The 19,231-nt window shown below is 42.4% G+C and overlaps 1 protein-coding gene and 1 long non-coding RNA gene across 4 annotated transcripts; one reads left to right on the top strand and one right to left on the bottom strand.

Annotated features, from left to right (window-relative positions):
- Positions 1 to 1,191: 1,191 nt before the first annotated feature.
- Positions 1,192 to 17,944, top strand: LOC109149991 (uncharacterized protein At3g27210-like). 3 transcript variants are annotated; one of them, XM_019297982.1, is made up of 5 exons: positions 1,193 to 1,657; positions 3,048 to 3,128; positions 3,281 to 3,686; positions 11,447 to 11,451; positions 17,932 to 17,944. In XM_019297982.1, exons 1-3 carry the CDS (start codon positions 1,447 to 1,449, stop codon positions 3,667 to 3,669), a joined length of 681 nt encoding a protein of 226 aa, XP_019153527.1. In that variant the 5' UTR covers positions 1,193 to 1,446; the 3' UTR covers positions 3,670 to 3,686; positions 11,447 to 11,451; positions 17,932 to 17,944. The 3 variants fall into 3 exon arrangements, with proteins under 3 accessions (XP_019153528.1, XP_019153527.1, XP_019153526.1); XM_019297983.1 differs by lacking the exons at positions 11,447 to 11,451; positions 17,932 to 17,944 and having other exon boundaries at positions 1,192 to 1,657; positions 3,281 to 3,324; positions 3,385 to 3,879; XM_019297981.1 differs by lacking the exons at positions 11,447 to 11,451; positions 17,932 to 17,944 and having other exon boundaries at positions 3,281 to 3,879.
- Positions 2,524 to 17,793, bottom strand: LOC109149992. Its single transcript, XR_002049066.1, has 3 exons — positions 17,783 to 17,793; positions 16,682 to 16,684; positions 2,524 to 2,666 (listed from the first exon to the last, which is right to left on the bottom strand). It is a non-coding gene; the product is annotated as an uncharacterized LOC109149992 (long non-coding RNA).
- Positions 17,945 to 19,231: the final 1,287 nt, after the last annotated feature.

The following is a 19,231-nucleotide window of genomic DNA, read 5'->3' as shown; positions in this document are numbered from 1 at the left end:
ATAGAGTTAATACTCAAAATCGTCATCGACTATAGTGGTTTTTCTCAATTTTGTCCTAAACGACTTTGGTGACCTAATATCGTCCCAGACTTTTGTGTTTCGCTCAATTTAGTCCTCCATTTGTTATTCCGTCAAATTGGTGTTAAATAAAGGGACAATTCAGTAATGTCAATATTGATCTCTCTTTACTTTCAACTTGTAAAGTGCGAAATTCCTCTTTCTTGTACGAATTACACCCAGAATTACTCCCGGACCTGCAAATCAAATTTTATATTTGCAGTTTTAGGAGTAATTCTGGGAGTAATTCGTAAAAAAAAAAAAAGATTTCGCAGTTCACATGTCTATGAGTAAAGAGATGTTAATATTAAAATTACTGAATTGTCTATTTATTTAACACCAAATGGACAGAATAACAAATGAGGGACTAAATTGAGCAAAAACACAAAAGTCTGAGACTAAATTGAGCGAAACACAACAGTCTGGGACGATATTAGGTCACCAAAGTCGTTTAGGACAAAATTGAGAAAAACCACTATAATCGAGAATGATTTTAGGTATTAACTCAATAATAATAATAATAATAATAATAATAATAATAATAATAATAATAAGCAATACAAATTGATAGATAAGTATGGTATAGAATTCAATGTAATCCAACTACTATTTTCGAAATTGTAATTATATTAGAAGTTAGAACGATAAATAAAGAAATCGCCTAAAATTATGGACTTGAAAAATATGTGATGCATTAAAAATGGAAAATTGTGGTGTCTCCTGATAATCTATTGTTAATTATTCATTTTAATTGGTGAAATCGAGTCTTTTTTTTTTTTTTTTTTATAACGATAAAAACTTGCTATTTTTATGCAACGATGTGCATTTACATACAAATACAAAATACTTGATTGACAAAAAATGTTCCTAGAAATTTTATGAGAGAATTATGCATCATATTATTGATAGGTAATTGAATATGAACCGTTATAATTTTGTTAATGAGCAGTATTTAATTAAAATTTTATTTTGTCTCTAATATATGTCCAAATGATATATAAATAAAGGTAGCTATAAACAGTGCAAAAAATTCCAACTTTTTCACAGGCGGGTCCCACGCCTTCTGTCCTTCCCTGTGTTCATACACATAAACTTCGCTTTCAAGCCCCCAGAAAGAAAGAAGAAATTAATCCCATTCCCCTTCTCAGTTCTCCGCCCCGCCCCGCCTCACTCTTCGGGAGACCTCTCCTTTCACCTCTGATCTCTCCTTTATACGTAACGCTTAAACACTGTGTACTTTGCTTTTTTCTTCTTTCTCCCTCTTTCTACTTTTCTCACTTCTACTTCACCCCCTCTCTCTCTCTCTAGAAAGTTTCATTTTCCTTTTTCTTCTCTTCTTCTTTCTGGGACGATTGAGGTTCAAGAATAATCAAGGTTGTGTTTTGAGGAATGGGTTTGTGTGTTTCGGTGCACAAAGATGCGGAGACGCCCATGAAGCTCCGTGTTGTGGTTGGGTCCAAGAATAGCATGGCCGTGAATCCGTCGCCGGTCAAACATGAACGGAGTACTGTTAATGGAGTTGACTGTAAGCTCGCTGACCATCACCCACCTATATCGCATCCTTCGCCTTCTCGCCTTGCAACTGCTTCTCTTGACTTTGGTATCTATCGTTCTTTGATCCTGCTTCCCTGAAGTCTCTGTGTGTTTTTGAATTAAGAAATGCTAAAGTTTTTTTTTTTTTTTTTCAAAAGATAAGATATTGTTTCCTCAAAAAGTTGTGATCTTTCCGACCATGCTAACATATGAAGTCTGTGTTTTTTTACTCAAAAGTTGTGTCTTGAAATGGTAATCATGGTGGCCTGGAACGTAGCTTTCAATTGCCTGATAAAGGGTGTTCTTACTTTATAAAAGTTTTCCAACCAAAAAAAATTTGCTCTGAAAGAGTTTGTGAAGTCCAGAATAGGAGTGGATATATATCTTTTATTTGTGTGTCATCTGAAGCACATGATGTTGTGGGCATGAAAGAATTTAATGTTCCTCAGATTACTGCAATCTTGGCATGTCTATTTAAAGAAATGGGTCCAATAGATAATGCAAAACATCCAGATGGAGTGAGTAGCAACAGGGTGGTATTAATTTAAGGAATCTGCAGTGGCAGGAATAATTTATGTTGTCTTGTGATGCTAATTGTGCTGTTCCATTTTCAACTTTCTTCTTGTATGCTTTCATATGGTAGCCATTTTCCAGTGGTGCTCACAATCTTCCACAACCACTGCCATTCTTGGTGTGGAGAAGTAATTTTTGTCTAAAATTATTATTCACCTGCACTGTGCCTTAACCCCAAGAGTTGTTTGTGCTGATGATTACTGTCTATGTGTCAATGATCCTCAGCTGTCAAACTGTGTATCTACCATTGTGCTATTGCTAAATGATAATTGCAAATTTGGAATTGGTGGTTGAGTGATGAAATAGAATGTCTGGCACCCTTTTCGTGCAAGCTCTGTATTATACTCATCAATGCCCTTTTGGTCCCCAACATTGATATATATTGCTGTTGCAGGTTCTTGTTTCCTTTACCATCTATGGAGAAATTAAAGTGCTTAGCTTTTTGATGTGATGCTTAAGTTAACAGTGAGCATATGTTTAGGCTTTCATGGTATGAATATATGCTCGTGATCTAGTCAGGCTGTCAGAGTATAACAATTTTGGTCTCATTATTGAAAATTCCATATAAAGAAAGCACTCATTTATTACAACAAGAAATCTATAATGGCACCTGTTTTCAGTCTCTTTATCTAAGATAAGATAGATCACGGATGGCCTTATATCTCAAAGTATGTGGGGTTAATGGTATAGTTTGGATTCTACTGAATCCCGTAAATGTGAACAACTCCAGGATAGCTAGCTAGCTAGCTCAAATTGAATGGAATTAAAGAATTGTTTTCAGAATATTTTGACTTGCATAAGCATGTGGATGGACTTGTATATTGTTTGTGTTGGATATTGCCTCAGCATTTTTATTTTATACATTTTCTGGATATTCCTTATAGGTAGCAAGGAGGAGACATTCTTTGATTCCCAGATTTACTTGGAGTCCGATTGTGAGGATGACTTCTATAGCGTTAAAGGAGGTGAGTTTCATTTCATACATTTTAGTTTAAACCTCCTCCTAATCTATATATGCATACAACCAAGAATAGAATTTTTATCTTTGAAGAAACATCATTTGTTATCCTGGGACAAGTAGATCGAGCAACTGTTCTGAATTAAACTGCAAATGCAGATTTTACTCCATCTCGAGGGAATACGCCTGTCCATCAGACCATATCTGCGGGTGCTCTTAAAGTTAATGGAAGCCCTTTTGTGGAGAGGGCTGCAGCAGCCACTTCTGTACCTCAAACTCAAATATCCCCGACAGAAAAGAAGAAGAGACTCGCTGAACTTTTCAAAGAAAGTTTAGGCGGCGATCAGGAGTTTAATGCTTTGGGTGCTGCCAAATCCACACTTGGAACGCCTTATTCCTCTGCCTGCAGCAACACGAGTCCCAGTCAAGAGCTCAAACATGCCCCGAAATCAGCAAAGACAGGACAATGTTGCCTCCCGAAGTTGCTCTCCAGGCGCAGCTTTAACGAGAGAAACAAAGTAACTAGTCCTGCTCACAGCGCAGGGTAAAGAAACCCTCTTCCATGTTACTTGAGATACAGAACGCCCTCCTTGGTCTTAACTTGACATCCATGAGACCTGAGAGTTCTGTAAATATATATATGTGTAAATGAATAAACAAATGTAAAATCGTATGAATGATATCTGCTTATTAATATGCAGCAGTACAGATGAAAATTTTGGTTTGAATTCTATTTATGGAACTGTGTTTTAGGATTTGATGGTGTGGATGTTTTTAGTTCTGAGATGAAATAAAAAACAATTGGATCACTTCTTATGTATTGTGTTTGCAGACAGACAGAAAGATACACATTTTGGTTCTTGCACTATAATATAATATTCTTGTGTTTGCTAAAGCTGTGAATAATTTGTATGCAACATGCCCCTCCATTATTTATGATGCTCTAAAATATTAATTTTTGTATTTTTAGTTTTAACTAATTTTTTTTTAACTCAAGTTGTGATGTGTGAATTTATGAATAATTAATAAACTAAAGCGATAACCCAAGCTAGGGAGTTGGAAAGGCTGATTAGCCCGGATAGTTATGCTGTGCATCCGTATGCACCATGCATGATGCATACAAATGCAAAAACGACGTCGTTTTATTAAAAACACGCGTTCCCCCTTAAAAAAAATTCAGGTTCGATTCCCAGCAACAGCATTATGTTGTTCATTCATTCTGAAATTTTAGTTCATAGATTATGGAATTTTAGTTCATTGATTCTGGAATTATAGTTCATCGATTCTGGAATTGTAGTTCATCGATTCTGAAATTTTAGTTCATAGATTCTGGAATTTTAGTTCATTCATTCTGGAATTTTTAGTTCATAGATTAGATTCTGGAATTTTAGTTCATAGATTCTGGAATTATAGTTCATCGATTCTGGAATTATAGTTCATCGATTCTGGAATTATAGTTCATCGATTTTGGAATTATAGTTCATATGTTGTTGCTGGGAATCGAACCTGATTTTTTTTTTTTAAGGGGAGACGCGCGTTTTTAATAAAACGACGTCGTTTTTGCATCCGTATGCACCATGCATGGTGCATACGGATGCACAGCATAATTTGCCGATTAGTCCGCCAAGAGCAGTGACCAAGCATGTTTGGGCCGATGTCGTTGGTCAGATTCACAGTAGGGTGATCCCGGCAATTTATATCATGCACCAGGGTGCGCATTGCACTATGCGCCCTGATGCAAAACGACGTCGTTTCAAGTTTTTTTTTTTTTTTTTTTTTTTTTTTTTTTGCCTTGTGTTGGCGGTTAATTTTCTTTTAAAAAAAAATCTCATGTTAAAAAATGTATATAATTTTATACTAGAATACACATAATTGTATACATTAATGTACATAATTGTATAACAAAATACACATACTCTTTTTTAAAAGATAATAAACATAATCTAGCATAATACATAATAAACAAACTTTTAACATAATACACATCAACTCTTAACATAATACATAAAAATTTTCTGATTCGGATGTACATAATTGTATAAAAAAAAATGTACATAATAGTATAAAAAATGTACATAATAAAAAATACACATAATTGTATAAACAAATACACATAATCACGTCAACTCCCTACCGCGCCTCCAAAACGGCTTCGTTTTGTGTACGCACGCCGTGGTGCAGGGTATAACGATTGGGTGATCCCTGTTCGGAATCAATTGTTATATTGTGCACCAGGGCTCACAATGCATTGTGGATCCTAAAAATTCTTTGTTTTGAATATAAATAATTGTAGAGTATAATATACATAAACTATTAACATAATACACACAATCTTTAACATAATACACATAAACTCTTAACATAATACACATGAACTCTTAACATCTACCATACTAATAAGAGCCCAAAAGAGTTAGGCCTATAATGGGTAGAAAAAATGGCGGTCAAATTTTTTAATCAAATGAACGGCTCAGATTGATAAGATTTTAATTTTCCCTTAAGATTTCCTAATTTATCCTTAATGAATATGATTATCTGTTAACTTTTCCGTTAATTTCTGTTAGCTCACCGTTAACTTACTCATTGATTTCAATAAAAAGATCTTAGCTTCAAACAACATCCCAATCAAAGTTGGCATAATTAGTACTCTATTTTACTTTTATTAAATTAAAATAATAATTTAGTATCTACAACAAAAAATAATACATATGCATTTCTTTAATTTAGAATTATATGTCTACAATGTCTTTATTAAAAAAAATTATTCATTATCAATAAAATTAAATAAGAGAAATAATTTCATTAGATATATTGTCTTTATTTTTCTCCAATATAACAATTCTTTACATTCAAATTCATCAATTGATTATATTCGTTACATTGTCCCTACAATGTCTTTATTAAAAAAAAGTATTCATTATCAATAAATTAATTAAGAGAAATAATTTTATTAGTTATATTGTCTTTATATTTCTCCAATTTAAAAATTTTTTACATTCAAATTCATCAATTGATTATATTCACTACATTGTCTATTATCTTTTTTTGTGCACTATTTTTTTAATTAAATATCAAAGTTGTATACAAATAATGCCATATATTTATTTACCAAGTATTTTAGTAATACCATGAAAAAAATAAAAAAAAATAAAATTAATAAAGCCAGTCATATTAACTACTTGAGAAATTTGTTGACAAAAACAGTATTCAAATCACACAAATAATTGAAGTGAGAACTACCTCGCAATGTCCTTGTTTGACAATCAGCAGTTAGTGGTTAGCGTTAGCGGATTTGACCAACGAATTATATCAACAGTGTTAAAAAGATATTCAAAAAAATTAGCTGTTTAGATTAACATGTAAATGACCTAAGGGGATACATAATAATAATAATAATAATAATAATAATAATAATAATAATAATAATTAATAATAATAATAATAATAATAATAATAATAATAATAATAATAATAATAATAATAATTAATAATAATAATAATAATAATAATAATAATAATAATAATAATAATAATAATAATAATAATAATAATAATAAATAATAATAATAATAATAATAATAATAATAATAATAATAATAATAATAATAATAATAATAATAATAATAATAATAATAATAATAATAATAATAATAATAATAATAATAATAATAATAATAATAATAATAATAATAATAATAATAATAATAATAATAATAATAATAATAATAATAATAATAATAATAATAATAATAATAATAATAATAATAATAATAATAATAATAATAATAATAATAATAATAATAATAATAATAATAATAATAATAATAATAATAATAATAATAATAATAATAATAATAATAATAATAATAATAATAATAATAATAATAATAATAATAATAATAATAATAATAATAATAATAATAATAATAATAATAATAATAATAATAATAATAATAATAATAATAATAATAATAATAATAATAATAATAATAATAATAATAATAATAATAATAATAATAATAATAATAATAATAATAATAATAATAATAATAATAATAATAATAATAATAATAATAATAATAATAATAATAATAATAATAATAATAATAATAATAATAATAATAATAATAATAATAATAATAATAATAATAATAATAATAATAATAATAATAATAATAATAATAATAATAATAATAATAATAATAATAATAATAATAATAATAATAATAATAATAATAATAATAATAATAATAATAATAATAATAATAATAATAATAATAATAATAATAATAATAATAATAATAATAATAATAATAATAATAATAATAATAATAATAATAATAATAATAATAATAATAATAATAATAATAATAATAATAATAATAATAATAATAATAATAATAATAATAATAATAATAATAATAATAATAATAATAATAATAATAATAATAATAATAATAATAATAATAATAATAATAATAATAATAATAATAATAATAATAATAATAATAATAATAATAATAATAATAATAATAATAATAATAATAATAATAATAATAATAATAATAATAATAATAATAATAATAATAATAATAATAATAATAATAATAATAATAATAATAATAATAATAATAATAATTGATAGTACTAATTCCACGTGTTAAGCAGTCAAGGTATTTAATACGATCAAGTCAAAGCAAATAAAATCTTTTATTGATCAAGAAGGACCTAATACAATCTAAGTGATTATCCCGAGGGCCGACTGACTGCAGTCGGGCAGCTCTGTAGATAATCTATCGATCGTTCAAAAGTCCCCCACACTGTAGCCGCCGTGGGTACTTATAGCCGCTAGGCCGGAGACACAGCTCCGGCCGGCCGGCATGTAACCCACGTAGCATCCACGCGTCACCATCCCGCGAGCCCTCTCTGTCAACGTGTAGCATTGCCACGTGCCTCTTTTCGAGATCCTTGACAAGGGTAACTAATCGGGTGACAAAGGCAGTCGGTCGGGAAGTCTACTGGTCGGGTCCGACCGTCTTCTTTAAGAATAGCCGACCTGTCAAACCTGCACAAAGAACAAGAAAAACCGAACTGTGTCGGTCGGGATATATCCTACCAAAAGCCCCCCAGCCCAGGCCTTTTTGACCACTCGGGGAAAAAACGGGACGGGATGAAAAGGTCTAATCACTCGGCCTGCGATCCTGACCAGACAGCTGTCGCTTGTCGTGCCACGTGTCAGCCTCTGCGCGCCTCGGAGTCTGTAACGGTCAAATCGCGCAAGTGGGTCATTTTCCCGCCCAAACTTTTCCTATAAATAGGTGCTTCTGAGGTTCATTTGAACTTTTACCAATCTGCGAGAGTCAATCGGAGCATCCCGAGCGAACAACCTGCGCATCGATCGAGCAAGCAGCTTCCAACTTTCTCAACAACATCACCCAATCGGTAAGTTCCTCTTGTCCCTCTTACTTCTCTTTAACTCTTCTCTTCACTTTTCTTGTAATGACCGACCTCCGTAACTTACTAACCCCGACCGAAATAAACGACCCCAAACGCTGAAACGACCGTCTCCTTTATGAAGGGGACATGTCAGACTCGACAGCCAAAACATCTCGGGAGCGGACTATGATGACGTGGTCGAACAACTTAGCGAGGAGACAATGATCGAGACATCCTCGCCTGAAATCGTCGAAGACATTCAACGACCGAGCAAGGTCCCCGAGCGCCAAAGCTCCTCTAGCTCGGAGAGCTCCTCGGGGTCGAGTGGTTCAGACAGCTCGAGTAGCGGCAGCGAGAGCAGCAGCGGTACCTCGACAAGTGGCCGCGGAACCCCAGTCGATGACGTTCGGGAAACGCCCACACAGACAATAGGAGCTGACCTTGGGGCTTCTACTTCTGCCACCGATCGGGAGGCCACACCAGAGCCGATGGAGGAAGAGCCGACCGCACCGGTCGTCGGACCGGAGCTCATCTTCCTTTACAGCGAAAGCGTCGAGCAGCAAGAGTGCCTGCTGACGACCGGCAAAGCGGCGAGGATTGCCGAAAGGCTAAGTGGTCGGGTTCAATTCGACACCCGACGGTCTTTAGGGAACATTAAGGAACGCCATCAAGGAAAGTGGATCGGGATGCACTATGATTCTCTGCTGGCCCTGATCACTTTTCCTTTCTCCGCCCTCTTAACCGCGTTCCTGGGCTATTACCGGGTATTACCCGCTCCAATATGCCCGAACGCACACCGAATCCTAGCATGTTTCCCCCAGATATGCGCTCGGCAGGATGTCGCATGCTCGATGGAGCTCTTCAACTTCATCTACCAGGTCAAGCCTTTGGCGGCGAAGTATGGAGGCGGCTTCTTGGTGATCCAGTCCCGAGCCGATTTATGCGCGATCGACAACTTGCCCGGGAACAACCGCGGATGGAAAAACCGCATCTTCTCGGTCAAATATGACCCCTGGATTCTCCCGGTTGACCGGACGTGGGGAACGCATTATACGAAGCAAGTGCAGCCGGTCGAGACCCAGGCCCTTCGTGATGCAACCTCTCGGATCTCCAGCGAGATCCACAAATATAAGATATTCCGGCCGAGGGAAAGCTACGACGCCGCCCGGTTGCCGCCACCTCGATAAGACCTAGAAGAGAAGTACAAACCCCAACCAATGGGCCTCAGTAGCGGCTCCTCGGGCTAAACCGACCAAGAAAGGTCTAATACTAACTTAACCTTCCCGACTGGAGCTCTTCCCGATCACAATTTGACTCATTATCTTAACCATATGGTTTTGTTTGCAGAGATGGGTCCTCCACGCAGCTTCCCGACGGGTAGCGCATCCCGAGCCCCCCGAGCTAAAATAACGCTCGGGAAGAAGAAGTCTGATGCCGGGTCGGCCGGTGATAAAGAGACCGAGGTTGGCCCTATCCCGAGCGGGCGACCACTGGGCGCTTCTACAATAACTACGGCTGAAGGGGCTGTGGTCGTGGAGATGTCCGATGCGCTGGCTTCTCAAACGGCCGGCCGGAAGGGCAAGGACAAACTGACCGTGAAAGACACGGAAGAAGAAGGCGCACTTAAGCGCCGGAGGAAGCAAAACAGCCCCCCGAGCGGGGTTGTCATGGGCGACGATTCCATCCTCGCTCGTATAGGCAGCCTCCGGCCAATCAAGAAGGACATTAGCAAGCTGACGCCTGCGCAAGTGGCCGAGCGAAGCGGACAGGAGCTGGTCGAGGTAAGATTCTATTACTCTGTTATTTTGCGTCAACTGTAATTGGTCGAGCTAACACGTTTTGATCTTGCAGCTATCCCGATCGATCCAACACCTCCAGCGCCAAGCGATGTTGGCCAATGAGGCCGACGCTCTGAGGAAGATAGCTGAGCGGCGTGGAAAAGATAATACCGAGCTCCGGGATAAACTGAAATCAACCGAGGGCACTCTGGCTATTGCCGAAAAAGCCGCTCGGGAATCGCTGGCAGAGGCGAACGAGCTTAAGTCCCGTTTGGGCAACCTTGAAGGCTTGGCCCGATTCCTTTGCCGAGATGAGGCTTCGGCTGAGAGGTTCTTCAAGGAGCTGATGAAGAACAAACTCGAGGAAGACATGATTTGGCAATTCGGGCACTGGGCCTTTAAGTCCGGTCAACGGACCATGCGGGAGGAGACCCGATCCATCATGGAAGAGGTTTTCGAGGACGACGATTTGAAGTTCGTTCTCTCGACTCTTCCCGACGAGGTTGCTGATCCCGGCCCGGCGCCTTTTACCGACCCGTCTGCCCCCGAGGACACGGCCGAGCCCAGCGGTGCTACGAAGAGTGTAGATAAGGTCGTGTAGTTGCCGACCGTGTAATAACTTTATTTTTGTGTTTTCCTCAGTCGGGAGCCCGGTCCCGTTTTGTACCGGGCATTTTCCTTTATTAAATATATTAACTTTCGTTAAATTTTGCTTTGATTTTGCTTTGCGCGACTTTTGCAACCCTACTTGATCGTTTTGGTCGTTTGTTTATCCAGCCTATTGGCCTACTGGCCTTCCTCTTACCTGTTGGCCTTTTTAACCGGGCCTTTGCCCGACCCATAGGCCCCTTTCCCCTAGCCCCCACACTGCCGTGCTCATGAGGCACGAGTGAGTGCGATAGTGGAAAGAAGTAATGCTAATAGGGTATGTATCTTGAAGCTCTGATTTCCCCGATCGATGGCGTGACCCGAGTGTCCGCCGAAGATGAGCGTTATTAGCCAAGCGTTGTTAGTTGTCCGGCTAAAATGTAAATGACCTTTTAAAGCCAATTAGGTGTATACCCCTATCGGTCAGGACCGAGGGAGAGGTGTGTACCTTTATCAGTTGTAACTGAACTTAGGCCCCGGTATATTCAGGCAAGTTTAATCGACATTGTGGTCGTGGGGCTTACGCCCCTCTTCGATTGTTGATGCTGAGTCTCGGTCGGGCGAAGCACGTGCAAGACCAACTTCTGAAGTAGATCTAACCAAAACTACTTAACATTTAACTGATGCGCAAATCGATCGGGCCGCTGTGTATAAACGGTCAAGCAATCACCGATCGATATTACATTATTAATTCCCATACGTAGACGGTCAAATATTTACAAACTTAACAAAGGCAACTAACGATTAACGATGGACGTGCCCACTCGCAGGTTGAGCTCCCACTCCATCTACAATTATGTAATTGCATTAATGTCTAAACAGTACAAGGTTCTCCGAGTTCCATGTGTCCTCGATCACTCTCCCGGTCGTTCTCTCCAACCGGTAGGTACCCGGGCGGACTACGGTTGTGATAACATAGGGACCTTCCCAATTTTGGGCCAATTTGCCTCCTTCTAACGGTTGGCTCGCTTCCCAACGTCGTAATATGTAGTCCCCGACCTGAAAATAGTGGGGATTGACCCGGACGTCTTTCGTGCTTTTGACCCTCTTCTGGTACTCGACCATACGCTGAGCCGCGATCTCTCTCTTTTCTTTAACGCCGTCTAGGTCCACGGCCATGGAGTGTTCATTTTCCTCCGCGTTGTAAGAGCGTTCCCTGGCGGTCGGGATCCATGCTTCGATCGGTAGCCGAGCTTCAGCGCCATAGACTAAAGCAAACGACGTTTCCAACGTTGCCTCCCTCGGGGTTGTGCGATAGGTCCAAAGTACATACGGTAGTTCATCAGCCCAACTGCGACCGGCCGAGTGCAACTTCTTCTTCAACCCCTCCAAAATTGTACGGTTAGCATTTTCAACTTGACCATTGCCCTGGGGGTAGGCCACCGAGGGCCGATTGACTGCGGTCGGGCAGCTCTGTAGATAATCTATCGATCGTTCAAAAGTCCCCCACACTGTAGCCGTCGTGGGTACTTATAGCCGCTAGGCCGAAGACACAGCTCTGGCCAGCCGGCGTGTAACCCACGTAGCATCCACGCGTCACCATCCCGCGAGCCCTCTCTGTCAACGTGTAGCATTGCCACGTGCCTCTTTTCGAGATCCTTGACAAGGGTAACTAATCGGGTGACAAAGGCGGTCGGTCGGGAAGTCTACCGGTCGGGTCCGACCGTCTTCTTTAAGAATAGCCGACCTGTCCAACCTGCACAAAGAACAAGAAAAATCGAGCTATGTCGGTCAGGATATATCCTAACAACAACAACAACAACAACAACAATAATAATAATTTTTAAAAAAAAAATAAAAAAAATATATAATTAAGCCAATCAGAACCCCTTTGTTGATTCTGTCCAGGTAACTAACGACCACAATATGTTAGTATCGGATTTGATTGATACAAACACCGGGAATTGGAATCATGATTATTTGCATAAGCTTTTTAATGCACGCGACGCAGGTTTGATCTTGCAGCTGCCTGTGAGTACGGACTATGAAGATATGTGGTATTGGGAAGGGGATATAAGGGGTTGCTATTCGGTAAAGGATGGCTATAGGCGGTTGGGTGTTTTGAATTCACAACCATCTTCTGTGTGGAATAATGTTTGGAAGTTGCAGGTCCCCTCCAAATGGAAGGTGTTCTTATGGAGAGCCCTTCTGAATATTCTGCCCACACTTGATAATTTGATAATTAGGAGGGTTGTCACTGTTAATTCTTGTCCGTCATGTGGCTTAGATGAGGAATGTGTTATGCATATATTTTGTTCTTGCCCATATGCTATTAATGTTTGGCAACTTTCTTAAATTCAAATCCCCCCTATTGCCAACAGGAACTTTGTGCAGTGGACGGAGGATTGGCTCGGTGGAACAACAGGGTACTCTAGTGAGTTGCAAGGCCAAATATGTGGTTTACTCCATTGTATTTGGACTGCTAGAAACACTGCTGTGTGGGAATCAGCACTGCTGGCTCCAAACATCTTGCACAGGCGGCTTGTGGCGCAATGGACTGCTTCGACGGACAGTGAACACCGGCGGGTTGCGGCGTCTGGTAGGCTTCCCGTGACATCTCCTGCGCAGCCCTCCCCAAGTGCGCCGGCTTCATTTCTCTTGTTTTGTAGATGCTGGATTTCACGGTCCACAACGAACTCCCGCTTTTGGATTTGTGATTTTCGGTGGAGACTATTCCTTTGTGGTAGCGGCAAACGGTCCATTGGCATGTCCGTATGACCCCCTCCTAGTAGAAGCAATGGCATTGTGTGAAGCCCTCTCTTGGTTGAAGGAGAACGGGTACTCAGGTGGCTCAATCTACACGGATTCATCAGTTTTGGTCTCAAGTCTTAGTTATGTTAGTTCGTTTCGCAATTATTTTGGTTATACGCTTTTGACATGTAAGCACTTAATTAATGCGTTGCCTGGTACTGTAGTTTGCTTCATTAATAGGGAGGCCAATCAAGTGGTGCACTCCTTATCTAAACATGTAGCTGCTATAGCAGAACGTTCTGTCTGGAGGGATGTACCTCCTTCGTTTATTGAGCCCATGCTGGCTAATACTATCTGATTCTTTTGGCTTTCAAAAAAAAAAAAAAAACTACTTGAGGTATTTATAGACAAAAAGAGTATCCAAATCACACAACAAATTGGAGTGCGAAACTACATCACAATGTCATTTTTTGGCAATCAGTAGTGATGGGGTGAGAACCCCGACCCAAGAAGGATTGGCCCAAGAAGGGGATCCAAGATAAAAAACGTGGGCTAGCAGTGAAAGAAGCCCAGTAGGGAACTTGGGCCGAGTCCAGGAGTCGGCCTAGGCCCAAGTCCACGAAGGGACGGCTCAGAGCCGTTAGGCGAGCGTCGAGAGGCCTCATTTAAGAAGACCCGGCCCCGGAGCCGTTGGAGGCATTCAAGGCAGGACTCGGTCAGACCGTTATGGATCCAAGGAGCCGTTGACCAATCCGGTAACGGCGCCCAACGGCTCGTCGATTGTAATTAGCCTTGAAGTCTGTCATTAATGGCCTTCAAGTCGGTAGGAGAGGAGCCTGCTATATAAAGGCTCCTCCACCCTTGTAATCCAGACAAGTTAATCCCAAGAGAAAGGGGAGACACACTGAAAGCTATTACGAGTACTGTCATTTCTTTGCAATTCCGTGTGAAAGGTGAATCCACCAACTAAGGTTGTGTTGGACCTCCCTGGGCCTGAAAACCCAAAAACCAACACTGGCGCCGTCTGTGGGGATCGATACAAGGAGCTACGTGACTCTCTAAGCTAGGCGAGTCTTGAAGTCGCTAGGCGAGTCCCGAAGTCGGACAAAAAAAAAAAGCGTCACGAACATGTCAGAAAGACGAGACCAAGCAAACAACCGGAACAACGGGATAGAGGCAGATCTAAGAGACCAGTTGAACCAACGAAATGCTCAGAGCCAAGGAAATGAAACGGCACCGGTGAACCGGCAGCCGCCTATGATACCCCTAACCCCGGAACAACTCCACGCGATCGGACGAGCCTTCGCCGATGCGAGTCGAGGAGTAAGGGAACAGTCGGTTTCTCGGCCGATGCCCCGCCATCCGCAACTGTCCCAGAGGCCGGAAGACGGACAGGAAAATCGAAGGGCGGAAAGCCAGCCAGTACGATCAGTCCACTCAAGGCTGGGTCCGAATGCTGGGCGGCAGCCTGCGCAAGAACGACTAGGAGAAAGGGAGCCCAGTCGCGCACCAGCAGGGCCCCGAGATCGGGAAACCGGTCGAGAAAGAGCTCGCACCAGGAAAACTAAGACTCGGACAAGAGGCACCGAGCGAGTAATGCGCAACGATGATCGATCGGCCCAATCTGAGGTCGGCGAAAGTACGGAATCCACAGGAAACCACACTCACAATGAAGGCGACGTGGCCCAATTGGCCCGAGAAGTACGAGATCTGAAAGAACGAATGGGGGGGAAGACCAAATCTCCTGGGCAGACGTTGCTCACAGCTTTGCCGTTCTCTTCCGAGATCATGTCCTACAAAGTACCCGGCGACTTTAAATTTCTGGAACAAGCCACCTTCGACGGATCCGGAGACCCATGCGAACATCTGCTTAGCTATCAAGCCAAAATGCAGGTCTTGGAGTGTGAGACCCGGTGATGTGTCGTGCCTTTTTTCCCACGCTGAAAGGCTCAGCACAAAGATGGTTAGTGGCGCTGCCTTCCAAGTCGATCCATAGTTTCGAAGAATTGGCCGACCGCTTCATGAGCCACTACGCGGCCAACATCAAGCCTCAGAAGGACCTGACTCACATGGGAGACGTTCACCAAGAGGAAGGCTAATCTCTGAAAACCTATCTAGCCCGCTGGCAGAAGGAAATTCAGTCTATAGAGGAGGTCGAAGATCAGACTGCGCTCACCTTTTTCATCGAGTCCTTACGATCCGGGCAATTGTACCGGGATCTGCGAGACAACCGCTCGGCCACCTATGCGGAAGCCATACATATGGCCAACAAGAGGGCCAACACGGAGCAAGCCATGAAGCACAAACGACAACGCGAGGTCGGAGGATCCGCCGGCGGGAAGAGGACACAAGCCGAAACGAAGGAAAGGCGTCCGGAAGTGACCCGGCGACCAGATGTCAGACGACCATACGACAAACCCGTCGCACACCCTTACCGGCCGGTTCCCGAACGGCCAGTACATGAGATACAAGCAGTCGCTCCTCCCCCGCCTCCGCCGACTGACGACCACGCGATAAGCGATGAGGCAGGTAAGACCTCTAAATACTGTCGTTACCACAAGTCTTATACTCACAGCACAGAAGAGTGCTTCTATTTGAAGAAGATCATGGAAGGTATCATCCAGCAAGGGACCCCGCCTCCTAATCAGTGGAGGCGGAGGTCGGTTACTCGGGGAGACGGGGATCCCACTGCCGCCGTAGAGAGCAGCCGGCTTCTGAAGAGGACGAAGCCCAGTGGCGTCAAAAGCCAGTTATTAACATGATAGTCGGCGGGCCCGAGGGCGGCGACTCAGTGAATACCAGAATGGCCTGGGCTCGACAGCTATACGTCGGGACGATATACGGGCGTGAAGAAAGCTCGAAGAAAGCGTGCCGAGAACCGATCACGTTCACTGACAAAGATCTACCCGCGGGAGAGACACCGCATCGGGACGCATTGGTTATAGCGATGGATGTGAACGGAGTGGTTGTTCGGCGAATCCTGGTCGACACCGGAAGCAGCGTCAACGTGCTTTACCTCGACACTTTCACCAAAATCGGATTGACCCAAGAACAGCTGAACCCCGTCAAAACTCCACTCGCCGGTTTCACAGGGGACTCGGTGGAGGCAGAAGGATCCATCACTCTACCAGTCGAGATTGGCAGTTATCTCGACGTACAGAAACTCAGTATGAAGTTCATTGTGGTGAATATGGCCTGTTCGCATAATGCTATACTCGGCCGACCAGGTCTGGAGGATCTAGGAGCCCTGATTTCTATCGAGCACCTTTGCTTGAAGTTCCGCACGCCCAATGGGATAGGGACGGTGCGTTGCGACAGGAGAGTCGCCCGCGACTGTTACCTACAAGCCTGTAGAGGAATGGGCAAGCGTGAGATGCAGGTCCATGAGATCACGGAAAGACCCCCAAAGAAGACGACGATACCTCGCCCTGAGCCGGCGGTGGAATTGGAAGAAGTCGAGATCGATCCCGAACAGCCGGACAGGCGGGTCCGAATTGGAGTCGGCCTCCTTGAGGAAGTACGAGAAGAGGTCATTAGAGTGCTCCGAGAGCACCGGCTGGTTTTTGCCTGGGGTCCGGAGGACATGCCTGGTGTCGACCGATCCATCATTGCTCATCGACTCGCCGTAGATCCCGGCCATCGGCCGATTGTGCAGAAAAAGCGATATCTCGCCAATGATCGGAGGGAGTTTGTGAAGAAAGAGGTGAGCACGCTGTTGGCTGCGGGCCACATTCGAGAGGTTAAATATCCAGAATGGTTGGAAAATGTAGTTCTCGTACCTAAGCCCCCGGCTTGGCGGATGTGAGTTGATTACACCGACCTCAACAAGGCCTGCCCGAAGGATCCGTTTCCCTTGCCTCGGATTGATCAGCTAGTCGACGAAACCGCCGGGTCAGCCCTGTTAAGCTTCATGGACGCCTTCAGAGGGTACCATCAAATTTTCATGCACCCGGCAGATGAGGAAAAGACCGCACTTTTGACACCGGACGAAGTGTATTATTATCGAGTCATGCCCTTTGGACTTATGAATGCCGGAGCTACTTATACCCGGATGGTGGTCCGGCTGTTCCAAGATCGGTTAGGGAAATCCATGGCCGCGTATGTGGACGACATGCTCGTCAAGAGCCAAGAAGAGAGCGAGCATGCGAGAGATCTGACCAATTGCTTCCAAGTAATGATAAGGTATAATCTCCGACTGAACCCTAAGAAATGTGCCTTTGCAGTGCAAGGCGGAAAGTTCTTAGGATATATGGTTACTAAACGAGGCATTGAGCCTAACCCCGAGAAGGTCCAAGCTATCATCGACATGCAGCCTCCCAGTACCGTCAAAGACCTACAGCGGTTAACTGGCCGAGTGGCTGCCCTTAGTCGCTTCTTGAGCAAGGCGGCGGACAAAACTACACCCTTCTTCGAAGCCATGAAGAAGAAGGAAGGCTTCGCTTGGACAGCCGAGTGCCAGCGGTCGTTCGAGGAATTGAAGCAATACCTTTCTACGCCTCCCGTATTGTCCACCCCCCAGGCGGGTGAACCTCTGTATTTATACTTGGCCGCCTCCCAGAAGGCGGTGAGCTCTGTGCTGGTCCGAGAAGAAGAACGTGCACAGCACCCAGTGTATTATGTGAGCCGCTCCTTGAAAGCCGCCGAGACCTGGTACACGGCCTTAGAGAAGATAGTTTATGCGCTGGTGATCACCGTGCGCAAGTTAGCGCCTTATTTCCAGGCCCACACTGTCCGTGTGCTGACTGATCAACCTTTGGGGAGCGTCTTGCGGAACCCCTCGTCGTCCGGTCGCCTGGTGAAGTGGGCTGTGGAATTAACCCAGTACGGGATCGAGTATCAGCCACGACCTTCCATAAAAGGCCAAGCCTTGGCCGACTTCTTGGTCGGATGCACAGCAAGTGAAGAAGAGAAGGTACGCACTTCGGAAGATGACCCCGGCGAATGGTGGGAGATGCACGCGGATGGAGCCGCCAGTCGACAGCATTGCGGGGGTGGAGTCATGCTAATCACTCCAGAAGGATTCCGACTGTATTACGCCCTGAGCTATTTGTTCCCAACGTCCAACACCGAGGCCGAATATGAGGCAGTGCTGAATGGTCTTCGACTCGTCAAGGCACTGGGAGTCAAACGATTGCGGATCAAAACCGACTCTAAATTAGTAGTTGGGCAGATCTCCGGCACGTGTGAGGCTAGGAACGCCCGGATGACCCTTTACAAAGAAAAGGCGGTGGAGATGCTAAAAGAGTTCAGGGCCTACGAAATAGAATATATCTCTCGGACAGACAACGTGGAAGCCGACATACTGTCCAAGATCGCATTGGAAGGAGTGCCGGACCACCTCGTTAAGATTTGCCAGAAGGAAGAGCTTAGTCGGCCGAGTATCGAGGAGACGCCGTTGGAGGTCCAGCAGGTGACCCGCGCTGAATGGGATCGGGAAAAGAACCCCGAGATGTTTTGGATCGAAGATATCCGACGGTTTAAAGAAACAGGCGAATTACCCAAAGACCCAGGAGTCGCCGCTAAGGTTCGACGGAAGGCCCCTTCTTTCCAAATCCTC

The sequence above is a fragment of the Ipomoea nil genome, unplaced genomic scaffold (assembly GCF_001879475.1).
Source record: "Ipomoea nil cultivar Tokyo-kokei standard unplaced genomic scaffold, Asagao_1.1 scaffold2165, whole genome shotgun sequence".
Classification (NCBI taxonomy): Eukaryota; Viridiplantae; Streptophyta; class Magnoliopsida; order Solanales; family Convolvulaceae; genus Ipomoea; species Ipomoea nil.
The sequence above is the reverse complement of the archived record's forward strand: the minus strand, read 5'-3'. Positions and strand labels throughout refer to the sequence as shown.

Bases quoted from the DNA above. Each gene is read 5' to 3' on its own strand.
- LOC109149991 (XM_019297982.1), top strand. From the start codon at position 1,447: ATGGGTTTGTGTGTTTCGGTGCACAAAGATGCGGAGACGCCCATGAAG. The intron at 1,658-3,047 runs GTATCTATCGTT...TATTCCTTATAG, and splicing joins AACTGCTTCTCTTGACTTTG to GTAGCAAGGAGGAGACATTC. The intron at 3,129-3,280 runs GTGAGTTTCATT...CTGCAAATGCAG, and splicing joins CTTCTATAGCGTTAAAGGAG to ATTTTACTCCATCTCGAGGG.